The sequence below is a fragment of the Heterodontus francisci genome, chromosome 13 (genome assembly GCF_036365525.1).
Source record: "Heterodontus francisci isolate sHetFra1 chromosome 13, sHetFra1.hap1, whole genome shotgun sequence".
NCBI lineage: Eukaryota > Metazoa > Chordata > Chondrichthyes > Heterodontiformes > Heterodontidae > Heterodontus > Heterodontus francisci.
The window spans coordinates 109,935,499-109,961,152 of NC_090383.1; the positions used below are offsets into that span (position 1 = coordinate 109,935,499).

At 39.5% G+C, this 25,654-nt stretch overlaps 1 protein-coding gene across 2 annotated transcripts in view; it reads right to left on the minus strand.

Moving 5' to 3' along the window:
* Positions 1-8,668: 8,668 nt before the first annotated feature.
* sccpdha.1 (saccharopine dehydrogenase a, tandem duplicate 1) overlaps positions 8,669-25,654 on the minus strand; it is a 65,712-nt gene continuing 48,726 nt past the window's right edge. For both annotated transcript variants that reach the window (XM_068045412.1, XM_068045411.1), the window contains exons 5-12: positions 25,349-25,398; positions 24,247-24,377; positions 16,102-16,219; positions 14,563-14,682; positions 14,376-14,432; positions 13,047-13,158; positions 10,628-10,709; positions 8,669-9,006 (exon numbers count right to left, since the gene is read on the minus strand). In XM_068045412.1, the coding sequence (XP_067901513.1) occupies positions 8,901-9,006; positions 10,628-10,709; positions 13,047-13,158; positions 14,376-14,432; positions 14,563-14,682; positions 16,102-16,219; positions 24,247-24,377; positions 25,349-25,398 (776 nt within the window). In that variant the 3' untranslated portion in view covers positions 8,669-8,900. The remainder of the gene's footprint in view (positions 9,007-10,627; positions 10,710-13,046; positions 13,159-14,375; positions 14,433-14,562; positions 14,683-16,101; positions 16,220-24,246; positions 24,378-25,348; positions 25,399-25,654) is intronic.

Below are 25,654 nucleotides of genomic sequence, written 5' to 3' on the forward strand. Positions count from 1 at the left end.
ATGTGTACCAGATGCGTTTCTGGAGTAGTATGTGGCAGAACCAACTAGGGATTGGGCTATTTTAGATTTAGTATTATGCAATGAGAAAGGGCTAATTAATAACCTTGCTGTAAAGGGTCATCTGGAAATAGTGAATATGATAGGATTCTACATTAAGTTTGAAAGAGATATAGTTCATTCTGTAACTAGGGTCTTAAATCAGAACAAAGGAAACTATGAAGGTATGAGGGGCAAGTTGGCCATGAAGGATTGGGAAAATACATTAAAAGCTTTGATGCTAGACAGGCAATGGCTAGTATTTAAAGAAGTATTACACAGTTTACAACAAATATACATTCCTCTAAGACACAAAAACCAAACAGGGAAGGTGAATCAACTGTGGCTAAACAAAGAAATTAAGGATTGCATTAGGTCAAAGGAAATGGCTTATAAGGTTGCCAGAAAAAGTGGTAAGCCCGAGGATTGGGAGCAATTTAGAGTCCAACAAAGGAGGACCAAGAAACTGATAAAGAAAGGGAAAATTATTATGAATGTAAGCTAGCTAGAAACATAAAGACAGACTGTAAAAGCTTCTTTAGGTATGTGAAAAGGAAATAATTAGCAAGGACAAATGTGGGTCCATTGCAGGCGGAAACAGGAGAGTTTGTGGTGGAGAATGAGGAAATGGCAGAGAGACTAAACAATTACTTTGTGTCTGTCTTCACGGAGGAAGACACAGACAATCTCCCAGAAATACTAGGGAACCGAGGGACTTGTAAAAATGAGGAACGGAGAGTAATTAGTGTCAATAAAGAGGTAGTACTCAAACAATTGTCTTGAAAGTTGATAAATCCCCTGGACCAGATGAGCTACATCCCAGAGTATTGAAGGAGGTGGCTATGGAGATAGTGGATGCATTGGTTGATATCTTTCAAAATTCTATAGATTCTGGAAGAGTTCCTGCAGACTAGAAAGTAACAAATGTAACCCCACTATTTAAGAAGGGAGTGAGAGAGAAAACAGAGAACTACAGACCTGTTAGTTTGACATTAGTAATAGGGAAAATGTTAGAATCTATTATAAAGGATGAGATAACTGGACACTTGGAAAATAATATGATTGGGCAGAGTCAACATGGATTTGTGAAAGGGAAATCATGTTTGACGAACCTGTTGGAGTTTTTTCAGGATGTCACTTGTAGCATAGATAAAGGAGAACCAGTGGATGTGGTGTATTTGGATTTTCAGAAGGTTTTTGATAAGGTCCCACACAGGAGGATAGTAAACAAAATTAAAGCACATGGGATTGGGACTAATACTGCAATGAATTGCGAAATGGTTAACAGACAGAAAGCAGAGAGTAGGAATAAATAGGTCATTCTCAGGATGGCAGGCTGTTACTAGTGGGGTACTGCAAGGATCAGTGCTTGGGCCACAGCTGTTTACAATCTATATAATTGATTTGGATATGGAACCAATTGTAATATTTCCAAATTTACAGATGACACAGAACTAGGAGGGAATGTAAGTTGTGAAGAGGATGCAAGGAGGCTTCAAGGGGATTTGGACAGGCTAAGTGAATGAGCAAGAACTTGGCAGATAGAATATAATGTGAATAAGTGTGAAGTGATCCACTTTGGTCGAAAAAGACAGAAAGGCAGAGTATTTCTTAAATGGTGAGGAGTTGGGAAGTGTTGATGTCCAACGAGGTCTGGGTGTTCTTATTCATGAGTCACTAAAAGCTAGTATGCAGGTGCAGCAAGCAATTAAGAAGGCTAATGGTATGTTGCCCTTCATTGCAAGGTGATTTAAGTACAGGAGTAAAGATGTAATGCACCAATTATATAAAGCCATGGTGAGACCGCACCTGGAATATTGTGTCAGTTTTGGTCTCCTTATCTAAGAAAGGATATACTTTCCATAGAGGGAGTGCGATGGAGGTTCACCAGACTAATCCCTGGGATGGCGGGATTGTCTTATGAGGAGAGATTGCAGAAACTGGGCCTGTATTCTCTAGAGTTTCGAAGAATGAGAGGTGATCTCATTGAAACTTAGAACATTCTTACAGGGTGTGATAGGGTAGATGTGGATAGGATGTTTCCTCTGACTGGTGAATCTAGAGCCAGGGGACATAGTTTCAGAATAAGAGGCAGGCCATTTAAGACTGAGATGAGGAGGAATTTCTTTACTCAGAGGGTTGTGAATCCGTGGAATTCTCTACCCTAGAGGGCTGTGGAGGTTCAATCATTGAGCATGTTCAAGGCAGAAATTGATAGATTTCTGAATACTAATGACATCAAGGGATATGGGGACAGTGGGGGAAAATGGCGTAGAGATAGATGATCAGCCATGATTTGTTTGAATGGCAGAGCAGGCTTGATGGGCTGAATGACCTACTGCTGTTCCTATTTCCTATGATCCTATAAATCAGTGTCCAACATAGTGATGAGAAAATAATTCAATAAATTAGTCTTCTCATTTAAAGCTTTTTCAGAAAAATGCACATTTGTTGTTTTGATTAATAGGTAAGTTAAATTTTAAACATCTTTGTCTTTCTGAAATTGTCTCACCAGCCCTCTCCCCCACGCTCCAAGTCTTTAACCTCATGTTTTAAAATAATAACCTAGCAGTTAGATTATTTTAAAATAAAATTTTAAAAGCTTGTGTTATGTGAAATCATTTTAAAATGACAGAAGTCAATTAGGGAATGTCTCGATTTCTACGCTCTGGCACATATTACTTTCTCTTGGGACACAAGCTCAGGGACATGTTGAAAGTTGCTGGACTTTTACTTCTGTATAAATGTTGTAATTCTACTACAATTCATTTGGAATCACATTGCTCCAGAACCTGTATCGAGGGGAAAGCAGACAAGAAAATCCAAGGAATCTGCAGTAGTTAGCACTATAAGTTCCTCATGAATACAAGAGTATGGTGTAATGGGGCTGAGTGATATTGGCAAAAACAGGATCTGCTGACCCATATACTATAGTTTGTAAATACAATGTAACAAATACCTTTAATAAACCTTAATCTATTAATAACTGTCTATGATTCCTGACCAAAATCCATGCTGCATTTGCAGTTTTAAAAACTGTCAGGGAAGACATAGTAAAAATCTATTATGAATCAATGACCATGTTAGAAGCAGTCGTTAACTGATTTTTTCCCCCCAGCTAATTAGATTAAAGGACAAGTATTACAAATATGTCAAAGATCAGTAACTGCAATATGCATCATTTGCCATTCAGTTTGAGGGCAGATAACCAGAGTGGCTAATGTCATTTGAAATTGTCTGTATCATATAACTACATTATGTTGCAAGTGCACATTTACTAACAGATAAGAGATTTGGGCTTGGACATAAATTGGCTAGTCTGGATTACCATTTTACAGATAGTGACAAAACATTTTGTAATTGAATAATACATGTAGTCCCAACCACTCAACTTTTTGCAGAAAAGCTTTTTGTCAATAATTATCTTGTCAGAATTGAATCGGAATCAACAGTGATAGACCAAGAGATAGACATAAGTGAATTTAAGAGAATTGCTTTATTGGAGGAACTGAAGGGTGCACTTTATTTATCATTGTTTGTCACTAGCTTTGGTGAGCAAATTACATCTTGTCCATGAGAGATTCTGTTCTTTCTGTACTTTAGAATCCAGGACCTAGTTTAACAGCCTGTAAAGATGAATAGACTAGCCTTGGCTACCTACCGGTAAACTTTCTGTCCCTTCCGCTTTTCTGTTTTACATGACCGTTCTGAAGTATTATCTGCTCCATTGTATAAAATTCTGTTGATTTGGAGATCTGCCCTTTTGTTGGCGTCCCTGTCTTCAGACATATATTACAAGCAGGTTGAGAAGTTGCACAAACATTGACCATCATGGATTAAATTGTCTTGTGACAACAGCAATGTGAGAAATGGTTCATCCTCCTATTGCTGATTTTTCTACTGCCTCACCTCCATCACCACAATAACAATCCTCTTCTTGAGTTTCATGGTTAATTGGATGAATTTGTACCCCTGACACAGTGTATATCCACAAAGGTCATCCAAAAAGATCATATTATGACATAGCTTTATTCTGTCAACATAAGTAATTCACATTGGCATTGCATGCTATTTTGCTTGCTAGCTAATACTGGTGCTGCTCTCCATTGATGTTTGAATGCTTCGCTACTTTATTTATAGACAGAAATGTACTTTAAATCAGACTGTGTTTTGATGGCATTAGATTGGCTATACACTTTATATACAGATTAATTTCCCCATGTCTGTGGCTGTGTCAATAATTTTGTCCAATGTTCATGGTGCAACATGTCAGTGCCATTGTATAAAATTCTGTTGTTGAGCTTCTCGAGGATTATTGCAGCTGCACTTATCCAGGCAAATGGAGAGTATTCCATCACATGCCTGACTTGTACCTTGTAGGTGGTGGAGAGGCTTTGAGGAGTCAGGTGGTGAGCCACTGGGCATAGAATACACAGCCTTTCATCTGCTGTAGTAGCCTTGATATTTATATGGCTGGTGATGTTGAGCTTCTGGTGAATGGATTTTTTATGCTGAGGGACCTGATGATGGTAATGGCATTGAATGTCAAGGGGAGGTGTCTTGTTGGAGAAGGCTACTGTCTGTCAATGGTCATTTTGCTCATCAAACCCATCCTTCCACAGATTCTTTATAGTGCAATCTATCATGGAATGTACCGCATTCATTTAGATTGCTGAGCAATGGTTCTGCAATGTCCCTGCCCCCTCCAAAAACATCTATTAAGCAAACTCTAGTCTACTTAATCTAACATATACATCTTGATCGTTGCCTTCTGTGGCTTAATTCCATAATTCTTTCAAATATATGGATAGGAAGGGAATAGAGGGATATGGGCCCCGGAAGTGCAGAAGGTGTTAGTTTAGGCAGGCATTAAGATCGGCGCAGGCTTGGAGGGCCGCGTGGCCTGTTCCTGTGCTGTACTGTTCTTTGTTCTTTCAAATTCCAGTAGCATCTGGTCTGGTCGGCTGTCCTTTGATTCGAGGACGACGTCTACTCAGGGTCATGAGTTTCTGCTATGGGTCTTCATGTGACTGAATAGGCCAATTCTCGACCCGCAGATCTTTAGGCACATGTCCCACGAGGTAGTGGAATCCAGAGTGCAGGATTTGCTTCTTTTTCTTTTCTTCTCTTCCACCACTCTGCCTCATCATTAAGGCATTTGGACTCAAAGCATGAAGCAGCTTGATGGACAAGTTGTCGCTATTTTGAACAATTGGTGGCATAGGAACTATTATGTTCTGGACAATCATAATTTAAAATACCTGTAACTGGACAAGGAACTGTTCTTGGCAATGATTCACAGAGAAGTTGAATTGTCATTTGGAGAGCTATAATATAATCTATATTGCAAAATCATTTTTAATTGTGTTTTTGGTAATTTATTTGCACTTTACACTACTTAAAATATATACAGATATATACTTGTGTTTTCTACTTCTAAGCTAAAGAGCCCAGTGTTTCTTCCGTGCAGTTTTGCAATTTTCTCCTCTACTATCCTTGCTGCAATACAGTTCCAGTACTTCCTCTAAGGGCCATTATTCCTACATAATCCTTCATAGTCATCAGCAACCTATTCAAATGGGGAGGCATTGCAGCAGACTCCATTCTCTCTGCACTAAACAAACATAAATGTGTCTTCTAACTCGATGAAAACTTAGATGAAGGAATAGAGAGTTATATCCAAGTCATTAAATTATATTTTGAAAATTAAGGAAACTGTAGATTCCTGGGGAACATGTCACATCTGCCAATCAGAGAATGTTACCTTCATTCCTACTGTCTCCTGCCTCACAGCCAATTACCAACCCATATCACAAGAATACCTCCAATTCCATGACCTTTTCATATGCAGGATCTCCTGTCCTCGGCCAATCCCTCATTAATCTAGTTCGCTGTTTGTGGGACATTACTGAAAACAAAAGCAAAATACTGCAGATGCTGGAAATCTGAAATAAAAACAGAAAGTGCTGGAAATACTCAGCAGGTCAGGAAGCATCTGTGGAAAGAGAAGCAGTGTTAATGTTTCAGTTCTGTGACCTTTCATCAGAACTGGCAAAGGTCAAAGACCTGAAACGTTAACTCTGCTTCTCTCTCCACAGATGCTGCCTGACCTGCTGAGTATTTCCAGAGCTTTCTGTTTTCATTATGCACACAAGTTGGCTGACACCACAGATTAAAAATTTCTATACTTGTTTAAATCCCTCCATGGCTTAGCACCTCCCCTAGCTCTGTAACCACTGCTACCCACCGGACACACAATCCTGAACTTTCTGTTCTGCTGGCTCCAGCCTCTTACACATTTCCACCACCCAATCCACCATAACTTCAGCAAAGGCAGATGGTGCTTGACTAAGCAAATTAAATTTTTTGGAAAAAGTAACAAAGAGGATTGGTGAAAGGAACACAATGGGTGTTGTCTCTGAATTTTAAGATAGTGTTTGACAAAATACCACATAAAAGGCTGGTTAACAAAATTGAGGCTCATGGAAAGGAAGGTCAGCGTCAGCTTGGATTTTAAAAAAGGCTTAAGGTCAGAAAACAGCAAGTTGTGGTAAATGGTTGTTTTTCAGCCTGGAGGATGGTAAACAGTAAAGTTTTCCAAAGGTCAGTGCTCGGACCCCTGCCTTTTTTGATATATATATATATATATATATATATATATATATATATATAAAAATGATGTGGATCCTGAAATACAGACTAAAATTTCAATATTTGCCAATGACACCAAACTTGGAGGAGTGGCAGTGAGGATGATATAAATTGACTGCAACAGGACATTGGCTCACAGAATAGGCAGACAAGTGGCAGATCGAATTTAACAGGTAAGTGTGAGGTGATGCATTTTGGCAGAAGGGATAGGGAAGAGGCAATATAGACTTAGTGGCACAGTTCTAAAGAGTGTGCAAGGACAGGAGGACCTAGGGGTGCATGTGCATGGATCTTTGAAGGTAGCAGGATATATTGAGAGAATGGTTAGCAAAGCTTCAGTAGGAAAAACAGAAATTCAAAGTATTTCTTAAATGGTGACAGGTTGGGAAATGTTGCTGTCCTTGTTCATAAGTCACTGAAAGCCAGCATGCAGGTGCAACAAGCAATTAGGAAGGAAAATTGTATGTTGACCTCTACTGCAACAGGATGAGTACAGGAATAAAGAAGTCTTGCTACAATAGTGTAGAGCCTTGGTGACACTGCACCTGCAGTATTTAGTTTTGGTCTCCTTACCCAAGGAAGGATAGAATTGTCAGAGGGGGTGCAATGAAGATTCACCAGACCAATTTCTGGGATGGCAGAATTGTCCTATGGGGAGAGATTGAGACTGGCCTGTATTCTCTAGAGTTTAGAAGAACAAGAGGTGTTCTTTTTGGGCTTGACAGGGTTGATGCAGGATGTTTCCCTGGTTCGGGGAAATCAAGAAACAAGTGACACCATCTCAGAATTTTGGACTGAGATGAGGAATTTCTTCATTGAGGGTGTGAATCTTTGGAATTCTCTACCTCAGAGGGGGGTGGAGGCTCAGTCACTGAGCATGTTCAAGAGTAAGATAGATAGATTTCTAGATATTAAAGATATCAACGGATATGGGGATAGTGCAGGAAAATAACATCGTGGTAGATCAGCCATGATCTAGTTGACTGGTGGAGCAGGCTCGAGGGTCTGAATGGCCTACTCCTGCTCCTATTCCTATGTTTGTATGGGATCTTAGGCTTCGTAAAGCAAGACATTGAATACAAAAGCAGGGAAGTTATGCTGAACTTTTCTAAAGTTCAAGTTAGGTCTCAACTAGAGCATTGTGTCCACTTCTGGTCAGCACATTTGAAGAAGGATGGGAGGATCCTTGAGAGGGTGCAGCAGAGATTTAGCAGAATAGTTCCAGGGATAAGGAATTTTAGCTACAGAAAGCTGGGTTTGATTGGACTGTTTGGATTACTGTAGGGAGAGCCAACATAAACCTGATAGGTTAAAAGGCCTCGTTCTGTGCCATGAATGACTGACACTCAAGGTCCAAGCTCTGGTATTCCCTTCCTGTAACCCTCTGCCTGCTCCTTCTTTAAAGATATTCCTTCAACGCTTTCTCTTTGACCAAGTTTTTGCTCACTCAAAATTCTTCTTTGGCTTGGCATTCAGTTTTTGATTAGGTCGCGGTGAAGTGTGTTTTGAGTACTTTTTTCTACCGAAATGCAAATTGTTGTTAGTGAGACCTTTATAACCATATGTTTCATATGGATTCTAACTATATTTGTCTTGAATCTTAGGTTATGTTGTAAGGGTAACAAACATCCAAAATAGAGACTGGTGTTTGTTCACTGGACCCAAAAGTTTCAGCTGAAAGCTTGATGCAGACACACTGACAGTTTTGGTCAAATTGCTCAATATTTTTCCCTTCTCACCATTTTAGCCCCAGTTTTGCTTTCCCATTATTCCCAGGGGGATTTTGTACAGCATGCTTATTTAGATTTTATTATTACTATACAACATCCAGCTACCCTATACAAGAGTCTAGAATTGTCAGAATTAGAGTTGCTCATATAATTCTTCAACTTTTCCTTCCCTCCCAATATCTTGAATACAAATACAATAATTGTAGCTGCAATTCAACTGAAAAAATACAAAAGAGACAACTTTGGGATGGTTACATTCAACAAATTTAATTGCCATTAGAACAGAACACAAAATAGTGTAACTTTACTCTGAATTCTCAAGAGCAAGTCTCTGAAACCATTTATCGCTCGATCAGTAAAATGCGATATGGGCAAACTGCTGCTAAAAAGCGGTTAAAGATTTTTTTTATTGAATGCAATCTCATCATTATAGTAACTAGCAGGACTATAAACCACACTCAAAGGACTCAATGTGTGGAACATTTATGCTTCAGGCTTGCTGATGACAGTGAACTCAATGCCATGCTTGTTCAGTCTTTCAATCAGGGTGGTCTTAGAGAATGCTGCTCCAGGGGAGTACACACCACCCCTATAAAAAAAAAAGGGGAAAAATGATAAGTTTGAAACAACAAATGGTCAAAGCTGCATTCAGGATCCTCAAACTGAAGATGCCCCTCCTGTCCTCAAATCTACAGCAATTAGCGCAGTCGCCAAAAGACCAGGCAGGTCGCAAATACAGCATACTCTTCTGGAAAACTATTCAAATCCATGCAACATGTTTATGAGTGATAGGGCCAATGATTCACATGTTGAAATGAAAAGAAAATACAGGCAAACAGTATTTCATTTGTCATTGACTTCAACATGAATAATAAACAATTGAAAAAAAAAAAAATCTAACAAAAAGCACCTTCTCTGGTGGAAATAATCTGCATCATGCAGTCAAAATAGAAATCATGTCAATTGTGATGCCCACAACATAAGCCATTGCAAAGTTACACAGGTCAGGGAAGGGGTGGGATTTGATGAAAGTGATTTAGACATACACTCACTGTGGTGAAATGTTTGAACACCAGATACAAATAGGAGAAATGGGGCTGCATTTCAAGAGTCCGCCACCGAAATAGGTGCCAATGCACAGCTGCCGGCACCATTTTTTTTTTTTTTAAAAAAGGGCTTACAGCCCTCAATGGACATTTAAAATTTAAAGCATCAAGTAAGTGAACAATTCGCAAAAAACAACTACAGTACCTTTCCAAGCATTTTCCCAGCCCACCCAATGGCATTTCAAAACATTCCTGCCCTTTTCTCCCTGGAATTCATATGTTGAGAATTTGACCATCCCCCCCCCCACAAAGTTAGTCACCTTTGCCCTTTACCCCGTCCAATCTGCACTGTTGTCACCCATTCCCCCCAGCCCGCAGAGAAAAAAAAAATCCTCATTTCCCCCCCCCCCCCACCCCACCACCAATGGGGATTCTAAGGCACGGTATTGTCAGCTGCCCGAATGAAGATCGGTTCAGCGATTAAGCAGACAACGGGACCTTCAATTAAAATCAGGTATGTAAATTAGTTTACATATTGAAATGGGTGTCCATTGCTGAGTGACGGGACAGCTGCCATGAGGCCCCATCACCTCAGATCAGCATGGAGCCTGCTGTTGCTGGGGCCGGTAGCAGGCCTCCGCTGTAACAATCTTCATTTTCACCCCCCCACACACCATTCCCGACGGCAGAGGGGCTTTAAAATCCAGCCCAAGGTGAAATATTTTCACCCAAAGGGAAATGCACTGTAGAATGTCATCAGAGAAGAGATACGAAGCAAAGAGCATAGGTAGAGTCATTACGGAGATATTTATAAAGGGAAGGAATTGAGGCATATCTTGAAAAAGGTAAGTGAGGTTGATCGAGGAAGGAAGGAATGTGTTTATTTTTGTCTAATGACCTTTCCCTGTTATCTCCTGGATTTCCACTGGACAGGATTGAATTTACACGATTAACGAATTGAGTGTCCTTCGGTTGTGGAAGACTGATGTGCAGTATCAGTTTTTGTACAGATAGAGTAATATGTAGCTATGCAGAGTGAGAGAAAGGAGAGTGCTGTAAACACACACAGAAGTGCATCTCATTTTTCTCGACAGAGCTTTTAGAACCAACGGCAGCCTTTCAAAACTTCAAATATTTCACTCTAGTCTAAGTCATGAAACTTACTGATTAGGCAGAGACTTCTGTTCCCAGAGTATTGTGACAGCTGCCTGCACCATAGCTATCGGGGTAGCAATATAACCCGGTTCTGTGAAATAAAATACGGCAGACAAAAAAAAAGTAAGTCTTTGCACTAGAGAGATGAGATACATGCTCTTAAGCAGAAATACACACTATTTTCTTTAAAAAAAAAACACACATTTGCCACTACATGTTCTGCCACCAAAAACTATATGTAGAAGGAGAAAGCAGTAAAACCAATACAAGTCAGCAGATTACACCAGTAGAATAACATTTCAAATGTGCAATTTATACAACAGCCTTTCATTTATGAAGGTTTTGCTACAGTAGTCTTGACTAAAAGTAGTCCAATATAAAATCCCCAAATAATGGAGAATATTTTAGAAAATAAAACTTGAGTATCTATTCAAATTACTTTCATCTCAAGATATAAAAACATGTGTAGAATGTAATAATTTATATAGAAAAAAAGTGACCATAAAAAGAAATACCAGATCTACTGAAAAGATGTTGACTTATAAAAAGCATGACAGCATGTAGGAACTAATGAATGGAAGCAAATAAGCTCCATTGTGATGGTTCATTTTTCAATGCGTTGACAATTGAATTGCTGGATACTGAATATAAAATTTAGCCAGTGATTTCTGTCTAAGGCTAAGGGCCACTAGCAAAGGGGTCACAGACACAAACTTCAATAAGAGTTTGTATTTATGCTACCATCTTCTTGGAAATTTCAGCTCTTCACCAGGGAAATCCATGGATAACTCGGCACAGATCCCTGCCCCATCATGGAAAATAAGATACATAAAGTAAAGAATTCCTAAGATTGCCTCATCTGTCGAATTTCCAGTGTCAAAGGCAAAAATAAAATAAGGCTACCATTTTACTGTGGTGGGAAGGCAGCAGGGAAGAAGAAACTAAAAGGTGAAGGATAGGAGCATAAACAAAAAGCACAAAGACACAGCAGAGAATTTAGGTGGGGGGAATTTAGGCTAAGAAAACAGAATAAGCAATGGAGAAGTAAACCATGATAAAATGCCATCTTAATATACAAGAAATTCCTCTGTATACTGATGAGAGAGCAGAAATCTTGGGGAAATTTCACTTCTTGTACTTCAGCTGCCACGAAAAATAAAAAAAATAAGGGGAGAAGAGGAAATGTGATGTATAGAAAAGTCAAAATCAGATTACAGGGGTAATAATTATTTTCTTGAATCTATCCTTTTTCAGTCCCATCACTGATTTGGCTGTCTGTTTTGATCTCCTGCTGAACCAGCAGTACTGTGCTCAGAGCAGCACTACTTTCCTGCTGTGTGCGACAAGAAAGGAAGGTTTGTGTTTACATGGTGCCTGATCATGTCTCTCAAACATTCCAAGGCATTTCAGACAGACAGAGGGTTATACTGAAGTGCACATGTAAGTAAACATGGTACAGCAAGACCACACAAGCAGTTACAATTTAAATGACAATTGGTGTGGTTTTGGTGGTGGTGATTGGTGAGAAGGACTGTTCATCAAGATAATTCTCTGCATGGATCAGCTTCCCAGTTACATGTAGCTTAATTTTTTTTCAAAATTCAGTTCCAGGAAAGCACTGTACATCAATTATATTCATTAAATGAAATGTAAATAAATTATATTTGTGGCCAAGAGCTCACTCAAAATAAACATTTAAAATATAAATTAAAATTCTCTTCCTATCCTGCTCTACGCTGAATTGTGCTGCCTTCTTTTGGTCTACTACTTTAGTGTAAGCCTCTGAATGTCACACTGCTACAATCTAGAGTTAAAAATTTTCATCCTTGTTTGCAAATCCCTCCATGGCCTCACCCCTCCCTAATTTCCTCCAACCCCACAACCCTCCATGATATCTGTGCTCCTCCAATTATGGCCTCTTGAGCATCCCCTATTTTAATTGCTGCACCATTGCTAACTGTGCCTTTAGCTGCCTAGGCCTCAAGCTCTGGAATTTTATTTCTAAACCTCTAACTCTTTCTTCCTTGAAGATGCTCCTAAAAAAAAATCTCTGATCAAACTTTTGCCCATCTGCCCTAATATCTCCTTATGTGGCACAGTGTCAAAATTTTGTTCGATAATGCTCCTGTGAAGTGGCTTGGGACATTTTATTATGTTAAAGGTGTGCTTAATAAATACTAGTTGCCAAGTTTTCCTTGATTTACCCTCTGCACTGTGCCGACATTAGGAACAAATATCTCAACACTCCCAAGTGACAAACTTGACAGAAGTAGATAAATATTTTTCTAAATTAAAACTCAGTTGAATATACGGTCAATTTCTTATCACTAAGCTCCTCCCACACCCCCCCCCCCCCCCGCCCAAATCAAAAAAGGGTACAGGAAGTGGTATTTCAAGTCATAAGGTTGATATTAAAAATTACTTGTACCTGGCCCCTTCACTTGAGTGCAGATTTTTACCGAAGTTTTGCCCTGCTGTGGATTTTGGCCTTCCTGATACCCTTCACCAAAGAAGGTAATGCTGAAAGAGGTCCCTGCCATCTGCAAAATACAAACAAGCTTTTAAACTCAGTTTGTTACAGATTTTTCTTCCGTGGTTTGATATAGACAGTGCAACTTCAGATTTACACTTTCTTTGCTGCTCTCCATATATAAAAGCAATCAAGGCATCTTGGTTCAATCCATTTTAGTGCTATAAAGTGAAAATAAAATAAACTTGTGAACTAGAGGGAAATATTGTCACCTGAACAATTTATTAGGGGCATAGTCTGAAGCAGTTTTTGTCACAATAAGAAAAGTGTATTCCACCTACATTACATATTTTGAGTTCAAACATAGCAAGCATCAGAGCTTCAGATATATAAATCTTCTAAAGTGAGAGAAGTTGAGACAGCGGTTAAAAATGCATATGGGATCCTAGGTTTTATAACTAGGGATGCAGAGCAAAGACAAAATGGTAAACCTAAATAAACCATTGGTTAGGCCTCAGACAGAATATTGTGTCGGGTTTTTGGTACTTTTATTATGAGGAGACTGGAGAAATTCTGGTTTTAATTTGAAGGGAAATTAAGACAACATTCTGAAAATTGAGATATTTTGATAAAGAATATCACGAAAATCAGTGTCTACTGGTCAATGAGTTATTAACTTTAAAAAGTACAAAATTTATTATTTCCAAAAGGGAGACAGTAGGAGATCTCTTTTCTATGTAGTATGTTGCAAGGACATGGAATGGCCTAACTAGAAACCATAATAGCTTCTAAAAGCAAAAGTGGATAAATATTTCAAAATAGAAAATTAAAAAAAGGTATGGGGGAAAAGGGACTAAATTGACAGCTCTTTCAGAGATCAGGGACATGAGCATCAAGCAAATAGCCTTCTACCTTGTAAAATTCTAATGATTTACTATCAAACTCTTTTTACTTCATCAAATAGTTTATTTCTTAAAATACATCATGATCTTACAGATTTCATTTTATTAATTATACTTGCATTACAGATACACATATAGCATACACTAAAAAACAATTTGAAGCATAACATATATTTTCCAAAGTTTAAAATTAAAAATAATTATGCTTTAAGCAGCCAGGCAGTTCAAAGAACTCGTCAGTTCTCCCCCACATTGCAGCATGTGGAGCCAGGCAGAGATTGACAGCGAATAGACAGACATCATCTATTTGTAAATTTAGCGTTGATGATTATGTTAAGCTCAAAACAGAAGAAACACAAAGATGGGAAAGGGAAAATTAACATACCTGTTTTTTGGTCGGGCCTTGCTTCGTAAAATATCCAAATGAGAAAAACTCTGGATACTACATGATAAACAGAAGGCAATAAAAATTATAGATGCCAATACATTCTTAAGAGGAAAAAAAATTAGAATTTTAAAAAAATTGAAGTTATAAATAGTATTTTTGTACATCATAGATTCAAGCCACTTACTTTGATTAGAAGTTTTCTTCCCAAGCTACACTTTGTGAAACACCAGAAGAAGAAGCCAGCCAGCATCAGCATTATGACGGAGCCAATTCCACCCACAGCAGCATAGGCACCATACTGGACCTAAAGTGAACCAGTTAAGCAAAGACATCAAATGGGACTGTAGCAACCACACCGAGATCCTGCTGTAATGCAGTCCACTACAGAGTGGAACCTAGCATAACGCAGGTCCATCATGGACCCCAAAATTTTAATTCTGCAAATGTGACCATAAGCCTCCCTCCACTATGAACACAGCTACCAACTTTAAAGAAAAATTATTAAAAGCAGCCATTTAATTATTTGGATGATTTTACACAGCACCTGCTTTATTCATTTATTTTGATGGATGAGGTCTATAAACTGATAAACTGAAGGGATATGCACGCAATATTGGGCCTGGCGGGATGAGGCCATAGCATTAGGCACCAGCTATGAAATAACGCTGTCTCACCTATAACACGATCTCAAGATAAGAACCATGTTATAGCAGGGTCCCAGTGTAGTTATAAAATGCATTGAAGGAATTCCCAAAAGTTGAAAGGCTGTATTAAATGGACACAACCATAATCATAATGAGTTTGAGAAATGCTCTGCATCGATTGAACATGAACACATTCAACAAAACAGATGGACACCAAATTGCTGCTTTCTTAAATTCCCTAAAGATCACATTCTTCCTTTCTATGTTCTCTCTCCAGTCCCGATACTGACAACATACACCACACATGGGGCAATCAAATAATTGGAGGTGGGCTGCCTACAGTGAACTTTCCTTCCTGAAAAATAAGATATATACGTACATGCATACGAATTAGGAGGAGGAGGAGGCCACTCAGACCCTCGAGCCTGCTCCGCCATTCAAAAATCATTATGGCTGCGCTGATTGTCACTTAATGATCTTCTGTTTCCACTTTAGCAGTTTACATATCCTTTTATTATTTTGTTGTGTATGTGTGTTTAAGTTTTCTCCATTTCCCTTAGTTTCATTTGTCAGTAATATCCTGTTTTTACTATTTTGATGCTTTCGTCCATTACTTAATTGAGATATCTGTTACATCACTGCACTCAATCTCCGTCATTATTGCCCTCCTCCTCACTTTTTGATTGTATTAATATGCCTGTCCGCCTCGGATTTTTCAGTTTTGTAGAATGGTTCACACCCACTGAATTTGACTGTTCTCTCCACAGATGCTGCTTTAACTGATTAGCATTTCCAGCAGTTTCTGTTCGAAGACCTTCTTGTATTTGAAAGAAAGATGATCATGGAAAGTGCACATAAGGCCATAGGCTCTGCAACAGCCAATTTGCAATTTGTAAACTAATAGAGGAAGTAAAACAAAATTTCAATGAGCCTTAGCTTTTGGGGGATCACATCAATTGCATTTTACCTGTATTTTTAACATTTGAGCCAATGAAAAATAATGTCTTTGAAAATAAAACTAAACAGACCATGAATACCAATAGAGATACAGGCTGTAAGGAAACTAAGAATGTACTTACAGGACTTTCCTGCAAGTTCTCATGCAGGTAACGCTGTGTTCGTTTGACTACAGAGGCATCAGATCCCATGAATGGGATAGCATATTGATTCATTGTGTTATTATAAAATACTGAACCTCTGAGGGAAAAAAAATCCACAAAATTCAAGGAAGTTTCTAGCCAAATATGTACATTTATACCACAAAGAGTGGAAGTCTTTTTTTTTTTAAAAAAACACTTTTTAACCCTGCCACATCACTGAGAACAGCTATCTTTTTGTTGCTGCTCCTTCTCCCTAACTAAATACCTCTGTGCACGCGCGCACACAAAAAAAAAAAACTACTTTTTACTCTGAGCTTTCCATCACTGGCATGCTCTATCTAAAGAAACATTTTGCCTTTTAGACATACATTCTTTATTGCTTATTTTTCTAAAAAGCACAGAGTCAGGCCTTTAAGTTACTTGCCATTTGGAATTGTGAACCAAGCACAATAGTTTTCCTTGTGGTAAATCTAGGTCCAGTCACACATCGTATAAAGCATTCATTTCATATGAAAGCAAGTAAAAGGGTGCATGCAAGCAGAAAAGAAAACTTGGAGACCAGAGTGAAAAGATTATTGCTAGCTAGATATAAAAACTATACAATGTTCTTTAACTAGATGCAATATACACTGTTCACCATGACAAAGGGCTCAAAAGTTAGGGAGTACAAATAGAAAATTAGGATGTCACATAAAAAGTGTTATGGAATAAATTACTACTGAAAACTATTGAAGAAATAAATAGGTAGGGGGAGATGGTGGCATAGTGGTATTGTCACTGAACCAGTAATCCAGAGACCCAAGCCAATACTCTGGGAACATTGGTTCAAATCCCACCACGGCCGCTGGTGGAATTTAAATTCCATTAATTAATAATAAAATCTGGAATTGAAAGCTAGTTTCATGCTACTGAGACTATCACTGATCGTCATAAAAACCCATCTGCTTCATTAATGTCCTTTATGGAAGGAAATCTGCCATACTTACCTGGTTTAGCCTACATGTGACTCCAGACCTACAGCAATGTGGCTACCTCTTAGCTGCCCTCTGAAGTGGCCTAGCAAGCCACTCAGTTGTCAAGGACAATTAGGGATGGGCAACAAATGCTGGCCTTGCCAGCGATGCCCACATCCCATGAAATAATTTTTTTTTTAAAAAAGGCTGCGAGGAGGGGGAGATGGGCAAAGGAATGAGGATGAGAACTTAAATATTTGGAGAAAAAGAGCCTGAGAGCCAGAGCACCACAATTAAAAACAGCAGCGGGCAGTCAGCAGGAGTCGTGAGAGAGAATAGTGCTGGAGCTCCACAGATAATAGTGGTGGGGGGTGGGAGGCACTAATCAGCTGGAGTCAGAGAGTGAGTTTGAAAGAAAGAGAAAAAAAAAAACTTAACCAAAGTGTGATGTCACAGGAAAGCAGTTCATTAATTGGTTGGTATTTCTCTCTAAACTAGAGCATGCATTAAAACTAGGAGCTGGGAAATTTTTCAGTTGAATTAATAAGAGTAATAGCACAGAGCAGGTCTACAAGCATTACTTAAAATTAATAGGTTAAACAAGGTACTAACTAGATTCTAGAAAAGGAAAAGAGATTTTTTTAGATCATGGATGGGCAGCTGAGATCTGTTGCTTGCAATTCCTGCACCACGTGGGAAGTTCAGGCCACTTCATGTGGTTTGGGAGACCATGAGTGTAGGAAGTGCCTCCAGCTGTTTGAGCTTGAACTCAGGATTTCCAAGCTTGAGGGGCAGCTGGAATCACTGGAGCATCAGGGATAAGAGTTTCCTGGACCGTATATTCTAGGAGGTAGTCACCCCAAATGCAGTGATAGCCCAGGATAGTTGCTGGTTGGCCATCTGGAAGAGTAGGAAGAGGCAGGAAGTGCAGGAGTCTTTGGGGTGTGTGCCACTCAGCACTGGAGACTGCTGGGAGTGACAACACCTTGAAGTGCAAGTTCAGACCATGGTACCAATGGGCAAGGGACTGAACAGGAGGGAACAGCAAAGGGTAGAAATGCAGTGATTATAGGAGATTCTGTTAGGGGGACAGACAGGCATTTCTGCAACTGTTATCACGAGTCTCACATGGTGTTTTCCTCACTAGTACCAGTGTAAAAGGACATCATGGAGAGGGTGTAGAATATTCTACAGGGGGAAGGAAGTAAGTCAGAAGTTGTGGTACAATGACAGACAGCGGGTATTGAGGTCCTATGTACAGATTTTCAGGAGCTGGGGAAAAAGCTAAAGAATAGGACCTCGAAGGTAGTAATCTCTGGATTACTCCCATTGCCATGTGCTAATGAGACTAGAAATAGGAAGATAAGGAGGATCAATGCTTGGCTTAAGACACGATGCAGGAGGGACAGCTTCAGATTCTTGGGACTAGTTCTGGGGCAGGAGACACCTATTCAAAAATGGACAAATTGCATCTCAATAGGACTGGGACCAATATGCTCGCAGGGATGTTAATTAGCAGGGAGGGTTTAAACTAAACTGGCAGGGGATGGACACCAGCATATAGAAGCAGAAAAGAGGAATAAGGTGCATAAAGGAGAGTGTTGGATAGTAACAGAGAGGGAAGTAGTACCATATTAGATGGCAGCAGACTAAGGAGGACTACAGGAATGCAAGGACTGGTTTACAATGCATGTATGTAAACACAGTGAGGTGAAGATGATTGATGAACCACAAGCACAAATAGCTGTGTGAGAATATGATGTGGCAATAACAGAAACATGGCTTAAAAATTACGAAGATTGGGTGCTTAATATTCAAGATTAGAAAGAGTTCAGAAAAGATAGGGGAGGTGGGATTAGGGAAGACATTGTAGTGTTGGAAAGATGATGTTCTTGCAGGGGCAAGGACAGAATCCATTAAGTTAGAGTTGAGAAGCAAAAAGGGTATGATCACACTACTGGGGGTACTCTATAGGCCTCCAAATAGTGAGAGAGATAGAGGAACAAGTTTGCAGGGAAAGCAGAGAGATGTGCAAAATCAATCATAGAAATTTATTATGCAGAAGGTGGCCATTTGGTCCATCATGTTCAACTAGTAGCCACTTTCGAGCTCTTGGTCTGTAGCCTTGTAGGTCAGGGCACTTCAAGTACATATCCAAGTACTTTTTAGATGTTGAGGGTTTCAGCCTCTACCACCCTTCCAGGCATTAAGTTCCAGATCCCCACCACCCTCTGGGTGAAAAAAAAGTTTCCCTTGAATCCCCTCTAAACCTCCTACCTTTTCCCCTAAATCTATGCCCCCCTAACTATGGACCCCTCAACCAAGGGGAATAGGGCTTTCCTATCCACTCCATCTAGACCCCTCCTAATTTTATACACTTCAATTATGTTTCCCTTCAGCCTCCTCTGTTTCAAAGAGAACAACCTTTCCTCATAACTAAAATTCTCCAATCCAGGCAACTTCCTTGTAAGGGGACAGTGGCATAATAGTAATGTTACTGGACTAGTAATCCACAGGCCTGCACTAATGCTCTGGGGACGAGGTGAAAACGGCATCTGGGGGAATTTAAATCCAATTAATTAATCTGAAAAAAATGCTAGTCTCATTCATAATGAAGAAACTACTGGATTGTTGAAAAACTAATCTGGTTCACTAATTTCCTTAAATCGGCTATCCTTATCCAGACTGGCCTACACGTGATTCCAGACCCACAGCAATGTGGTTAACTCTCAAGTGCCCTCTGAAATGGCCTAGCAAGTCAGTCAGTTTCAAGGGCAATTAGGGATGGGCAATAAATGCTGGCCTTGTCAGTGACGCTCACATCCAGAGAATGAATTTTTTAAAAATTCTCCTCTATACCCTCTCTAGTGCACTCACGTTTCCTATAGTGCAGTGACCAGAACTGCATGCAGTTAACCAGCTGTGGCCTAACTAGTATTTTACACAGTTCCAGCATAACCTCCAAGCTTTTATACTCTAGGTTCTGCCTAATAAACCCAAGTGTCCCGTGTGTCCTCTTGACCACCTTATCTACCTGTTCAGCCACCTTCAGGAATCTGTGGACCATGCACTCCAAGGTCCCTCTGTTCTCAGTATCCTACCATTTATTGTGTATTCCTTTACTTTGTTACCCTTCCCCAAATGCATTACCTCACTTCTCCGGATTGTACTCCATTGCCACTGTTGCGCCCAACTGACTAGTCCATTGATAGCTTCCTGCAGGCTACAGCTTTCTTCTTCAATATCAACTGCACAGACAATTTTGGTTTCCTCTGAAAACTTCTTATCCTTCCATTCAAGTCCAAATTATTGAAATATACCACAAAAAAAGCAAGGGACCTAGTACTGAGCCATCGACCATTAGCCTTTGCTTCCTGCCGCTGAGCCAATTTCGGATACAATTTGCCACTTTGCCTTGCATCCCTTGGGCTTTTACTTTCGTGAGTTGTGTGCCATGTGGGATCTTAGCAAAAGCCATGCTAAAATCCATATAGACTGTAATGCACTACCTTTATCAACCCTCCTTGTAACCTCCTCAAAAAATTCAATTGTGTCAGACACAACATTCCCTTAACAAATCAGTGCTGACTTTCTTTGATTAATCCGTATCTTCCTAAACAAAGATTTATCCTGTCCTTCAAAATTTTTCCAATAATTTTCCTACCACCAGTAGGCTGACTGGCCTGTAATTACTCGAGGGGCCAAATGGCTTACTCCTGTTCCAAATTTGTATGTTCGTATGTTGTTCAAATGTCCCTTTTTAAACAATGGTATGTTAACTATCCTCCAGTCTTCTGGCACCATACCTGTAGCCAGAGAGGACTGGAAAACAATGGTCAGAGCCTCTGCTATTTCTTCTCTTGCTTCCCTCAACAGCCTAGGATACATTTCACTGACCTAAAACGTTAACTCTGCTTCTCTCTCCACAGATGCTGCCAGATCTGCTGAGTATTTCCAGCATTTTTTGTTTTCATTTTACATTGCAGCCAGGCCGGGCAATTTATCCACTTTCAAAGAGGTTAAACCCCTCAATACTTCCTCTCTTACCATGCTAGTTTCATCTAATATTTCACACTTTTCCTCCCTGATTGCAATGTCTATATTGTTCCTTTCTTTTGTGAAGAGATGTCAAATATTCATCAAGAGCCATCCCAACGTCCTCCACCTCCACACGGGTTACTCTTATGGTCCCTAATAGGCCCTACTCTTAGTTATCCTCTTGTTCTTATGTATTTATTTATTTTTTACACTCTTTGCTTTCCTAACTTCCTATTTAATTTCACCCTACATTTTTTTTTATATTATACTGTTTTCTGCAGTACTGAGCCCTCAGTATCTGTCCCAAGCTTCCCTTTTTTCTTTACCCTCTCCTTTAAGCCCTTTGACACCCAGGAGTGGTGATATTGGGGGACTTTAACTTTATCCCAATCGATATTTGGGTAAATGGAAGGAGAGAGAGACATTTCTGAAGTGTGTTCAAGAAAACTTCCTTGACCAGCATGTCCTTGGTCCAACTAGGAAGAGGCATTGTTGGATCTGCTGCTGGGGAATGAGGTGGACCAAGTATCTGTGGTGAAACACTTGGGTAATAGTGACCATTGTACTATAAGGTTCAGCTTAGCAATGAAGAGCAGCAAGTAACAATCTTGGAAGAGGGCTAAACTTCAACGGAATGAAAGGGGATCTAGCTAGGGTAAAATGGAACCAAAAAGATGGAAAAGAAAAACTGCAACAGAACAATGGGTGATCTTTAAAGGAGGAGATGTTTCAGGTACAGGCTGGGTACATTTCCAACTAGGGTGAAAGGTATGGGAACCAAAGCCAGTCCCAGTGTTCCTTGGATGACTAGGGAGACAGAGAATATGATGAAACAAAGAGAAGTGTATAATGCTTTTTTTTTTATTCATTCGGGGGATGTGGGTGTTGCTGGCTAGGCCAGCATTTATTCCCCATCCCTAATTGCCCATGAGAAGGTAGCCTTGGGGTGTAATTACACCAACAGTGCTGTTAGGAAGGGTTCCAGGATTTTGACCCAGCAACAGTGAAGGAACAGCAATACAGTTCCAAGTCGGGATGGTGTGTGGCTTGGAGGGGAACATGTCAGGTGAATTCTTCAAGCAAGAATCAGGCCAAAAACAATAAATTGAGAGGGTAAGTGAAGAGGAAAATAAGACTGGCAAAGGGAGAATATGAGAATAGAATGGCAGTTAACATAAAAGGGAACCCGAAAATCTTCAACTGGAATGTAAATAGTAAGCAGGTAGTAAGAGGTGGGGTGGGGCTTATTAGGGACAAAACAGGTGATATATGCTTCTAGACACAGGATAAGGCTAGGATATACGATGAGTACTTTGTATCGGTGTTTACTAAGGAAGAGGGTGCTGATAATATTGGTAGTAGTGGAGATGGTACAGGTAATGGATGGGGTGAAAATTGATAGGAAGGGTGTACTGGACTGGAAAGGCTGGCTATGCTTACGGTAGATAAGTAGCCTGGTCTGGATGTATTGCATCCCAAGTTGCTAAAGGAAGTGCCAGTGGAGATAGCGGAAATGCTTACCATAATTTTCCAATTTTCTCTAGAAACAGGAGAGGTGCCAGAGGATTGGAGAGTGGCAAATATAACACCTTTATTCAAGAAGTGTTGTAAGGACATTCCTAGTAACTACAGGCCAATCAGTTTAACATCTGTGCTGGGTAAAATTTTAGAAACAATAGTCAAGGTAAAAATCAACAGGCACTTGGAGAAGTTGGAGTTAATTGAGAGCCAGCACGGATTTGTAAAAGGCAGATCATGCTTGACTAATCAAATTGGATTTTTTGATGAAGTAAGAGAAGTTTGATGAATGCATAGCAATGAATATTGTCTATATGGATTTTAAGAAAGCATTTGACAAATTCCACATAAAATGCTGGTTATTAAAATTGAGGCTCATGGAATAGGAGAGTCAGCGTCAGCTTGGATAAAAAAAATTTGGCTTAAGGACAGAAAACAGTGAGTTGCAGTATATAGTCGTTTTTCAGACTGGAGTGTAAAATTTCAAAATTCACCAATGATACCAAACTTGGAGGGGTGGCAGACGGTGAGAATGATACCAAACGACTGCAACAGGACAGATAGGAGAGCAGAATGCGCAGACAAGTGGCAGATGCAATTCAATACAGAGAAGTGTGAGGTGATGCATTGTGGCAGAAGGGACAGAGAGGCAATATAGACTAAATGGCACAGTTCTAAAGAATGTACATGGACAGAGGGACTTTGGGGTTCATGTATCTTTAATAGTGGCAGGACATATCGACAGTTAACAAAGCATATGGGATCTTGGCTTCATAAACAGAGGCATTGATCAGGGAAGTTATGCTGAGCCTTTATAAAGCTCTGGTTAGGTCACAACTAGAGTATTGCGTGTGACCAGTTCTGGTCAGCACTGTTAGGAAGGATGTGAAGGTCCTTTAGAGGGTGCAGGGAAGATTTACCAGAATAGTTCCAGGGATGAGGGATTTTAGTTACAAGGTTGGGGTTGTTCTCCTTGGAGCAAAGGAGATTGAGGGGAGATCTGATAGTGGTGTACAAGATTACAACAGGTTGAGATAAGGTAAACAATGAAAAGCTGTTCCCACTAGCTAATGGTACAAGAACAGTGGCAAAGAGGTAATGTCGCTGAACTAGTAATCCAGAGGCTCAGGCTAATGTCCTGTTTGCTGGGCCCGATGTGTCGTTTTCTCAAGACATGTAAAAGGCAGCAGGGAGGCGGGATGAAGCCATCCAGAGCCATTCATGAAAATGTAAAGGGCATAAAAGACATTATATTTCTACAATTTACAGAAAGGTCCAACTTAAAGCTACTACACCCCTTAGTTGTCAAATATACTACCCCTTTCAATAAAAGCATTACTGTAAGTTCCTCATATGCAGTTAAAGATCTACAAGAGGAAGCATCTACAACTTAGTCAAATGAGATTACGGAAATGGCTTCCACGGAGACTATACAATTTTGCATACAGATTGTATACTAATCCCCCACAGAAATTACATTCTACTTCAGTGCACAATTTGTAAAGTTGGGCTATACAATACTGCTGTTATTTCAACCATTGGGGAAAAGCACATAGATAGACATAAACCTTAACTAAGTAGCTACAGATTTTCACATGGAGTTTTATTTTCTCACCTCCTTCTTAGTTTGGTCCCAATAACTGGGAGGGGTTTATGTCCAAACTGCCTTCTCAGTTTCCTCAGATTATCCTGATCAGTCATTCCATGGATTGCTGACTGCCAAGTTCCATCATGAAAACTGGCACCCTGTTAACAAGATAGAAAACGTTATGACAAGAAGAAACCTCAAAATATAGTGCATTGAGACAATAAACCCTTTCTTAATCAGCCTGGCTAATTAATATCATACACCAAGGACAATCTTTAAGTGGTTGAATATGCAGTGCATTCCTTTATCAAAAACTTGCCAATGTCCAGTTTCACATGGCATATGGTTATTGTAAAATTCATATATAATAGCATCCGTAAGAGGATGGTGACAATTTCTACCCTGGAGCCTGTTTGAAACAGTTGGGACTTCTCCCAGAAACCTGGCCAACATTTATCCCTCAACAAACATCGCCAAAAACAGATTATTTAAATCACTTATCTCACTGCTGGTGTACGAACTTGCTGTGTACAAGTTGTCTGCTGCATTTATCTATATGACAGTAATAACATTTCAAAAGTAATTTATTCGCGGTGAAAAATTTGAGAATGATTCAGATTAGCAGGAAAGCAATAAATTAATCTAAAAACTAGGCTTCTCAAGTACATCCCTCTATCAAAATCATAAAATGCATAATTTTTTAAATAGAAAAATGAACATTGGGGTTTAATAGCTTGAAAATGTATTCAATTGTGCACATATATCCTAAACATAGGAATCACAAACAGCATGTTTAGTATGCAGTGCGAGGTAACTTGACATTAAATTATGCAAAAAATAAGATGGTTAACAGCTAGCGATAACAAAAGTCTTGCATATACATGCACTCCCTCCATGTGTCAGATTTACTTTCTGTAACATTCTCCCTAATATTGTTCTAAAGCAACAGATCCTCTGACTCAACCTGAGCTACTCTCCCTTAGTGTTGTGAACATAGATTAAACCTCCTCTCTTACATTGGTTAATTGGATGGATGCAATGCAACAGCATAAATGCCAGAATTCATTACTTGAAGAACACTACATTATGGTTTAGAAACACATGGTCACTATTAGAAAAAGAGACAAACCTCAGGTCCATTCTGTAATAATATAAAGCTTTCAACAGCAGTCAGAGTACCTGAAAAGTAATAATAATTTTATTCTCTAATGAATCTCCTTTAAAAAAAATCCCAAATCACTGTTCAGTTATACCTGAAAGATTTTCCATAGTTCCCAACCATCCACAAAAATTAGGTTGCACTGGAGACTGAAAAACCATAATCGTTCAACTTGCATCATCATTTGAACTATGAGAGTCTGAAGAGCCTGCAATTGCTCACAATCTGCAGACACGAAGGCTCAAGAGAACAAGTATTCAAGGTTCTTGAGAACAG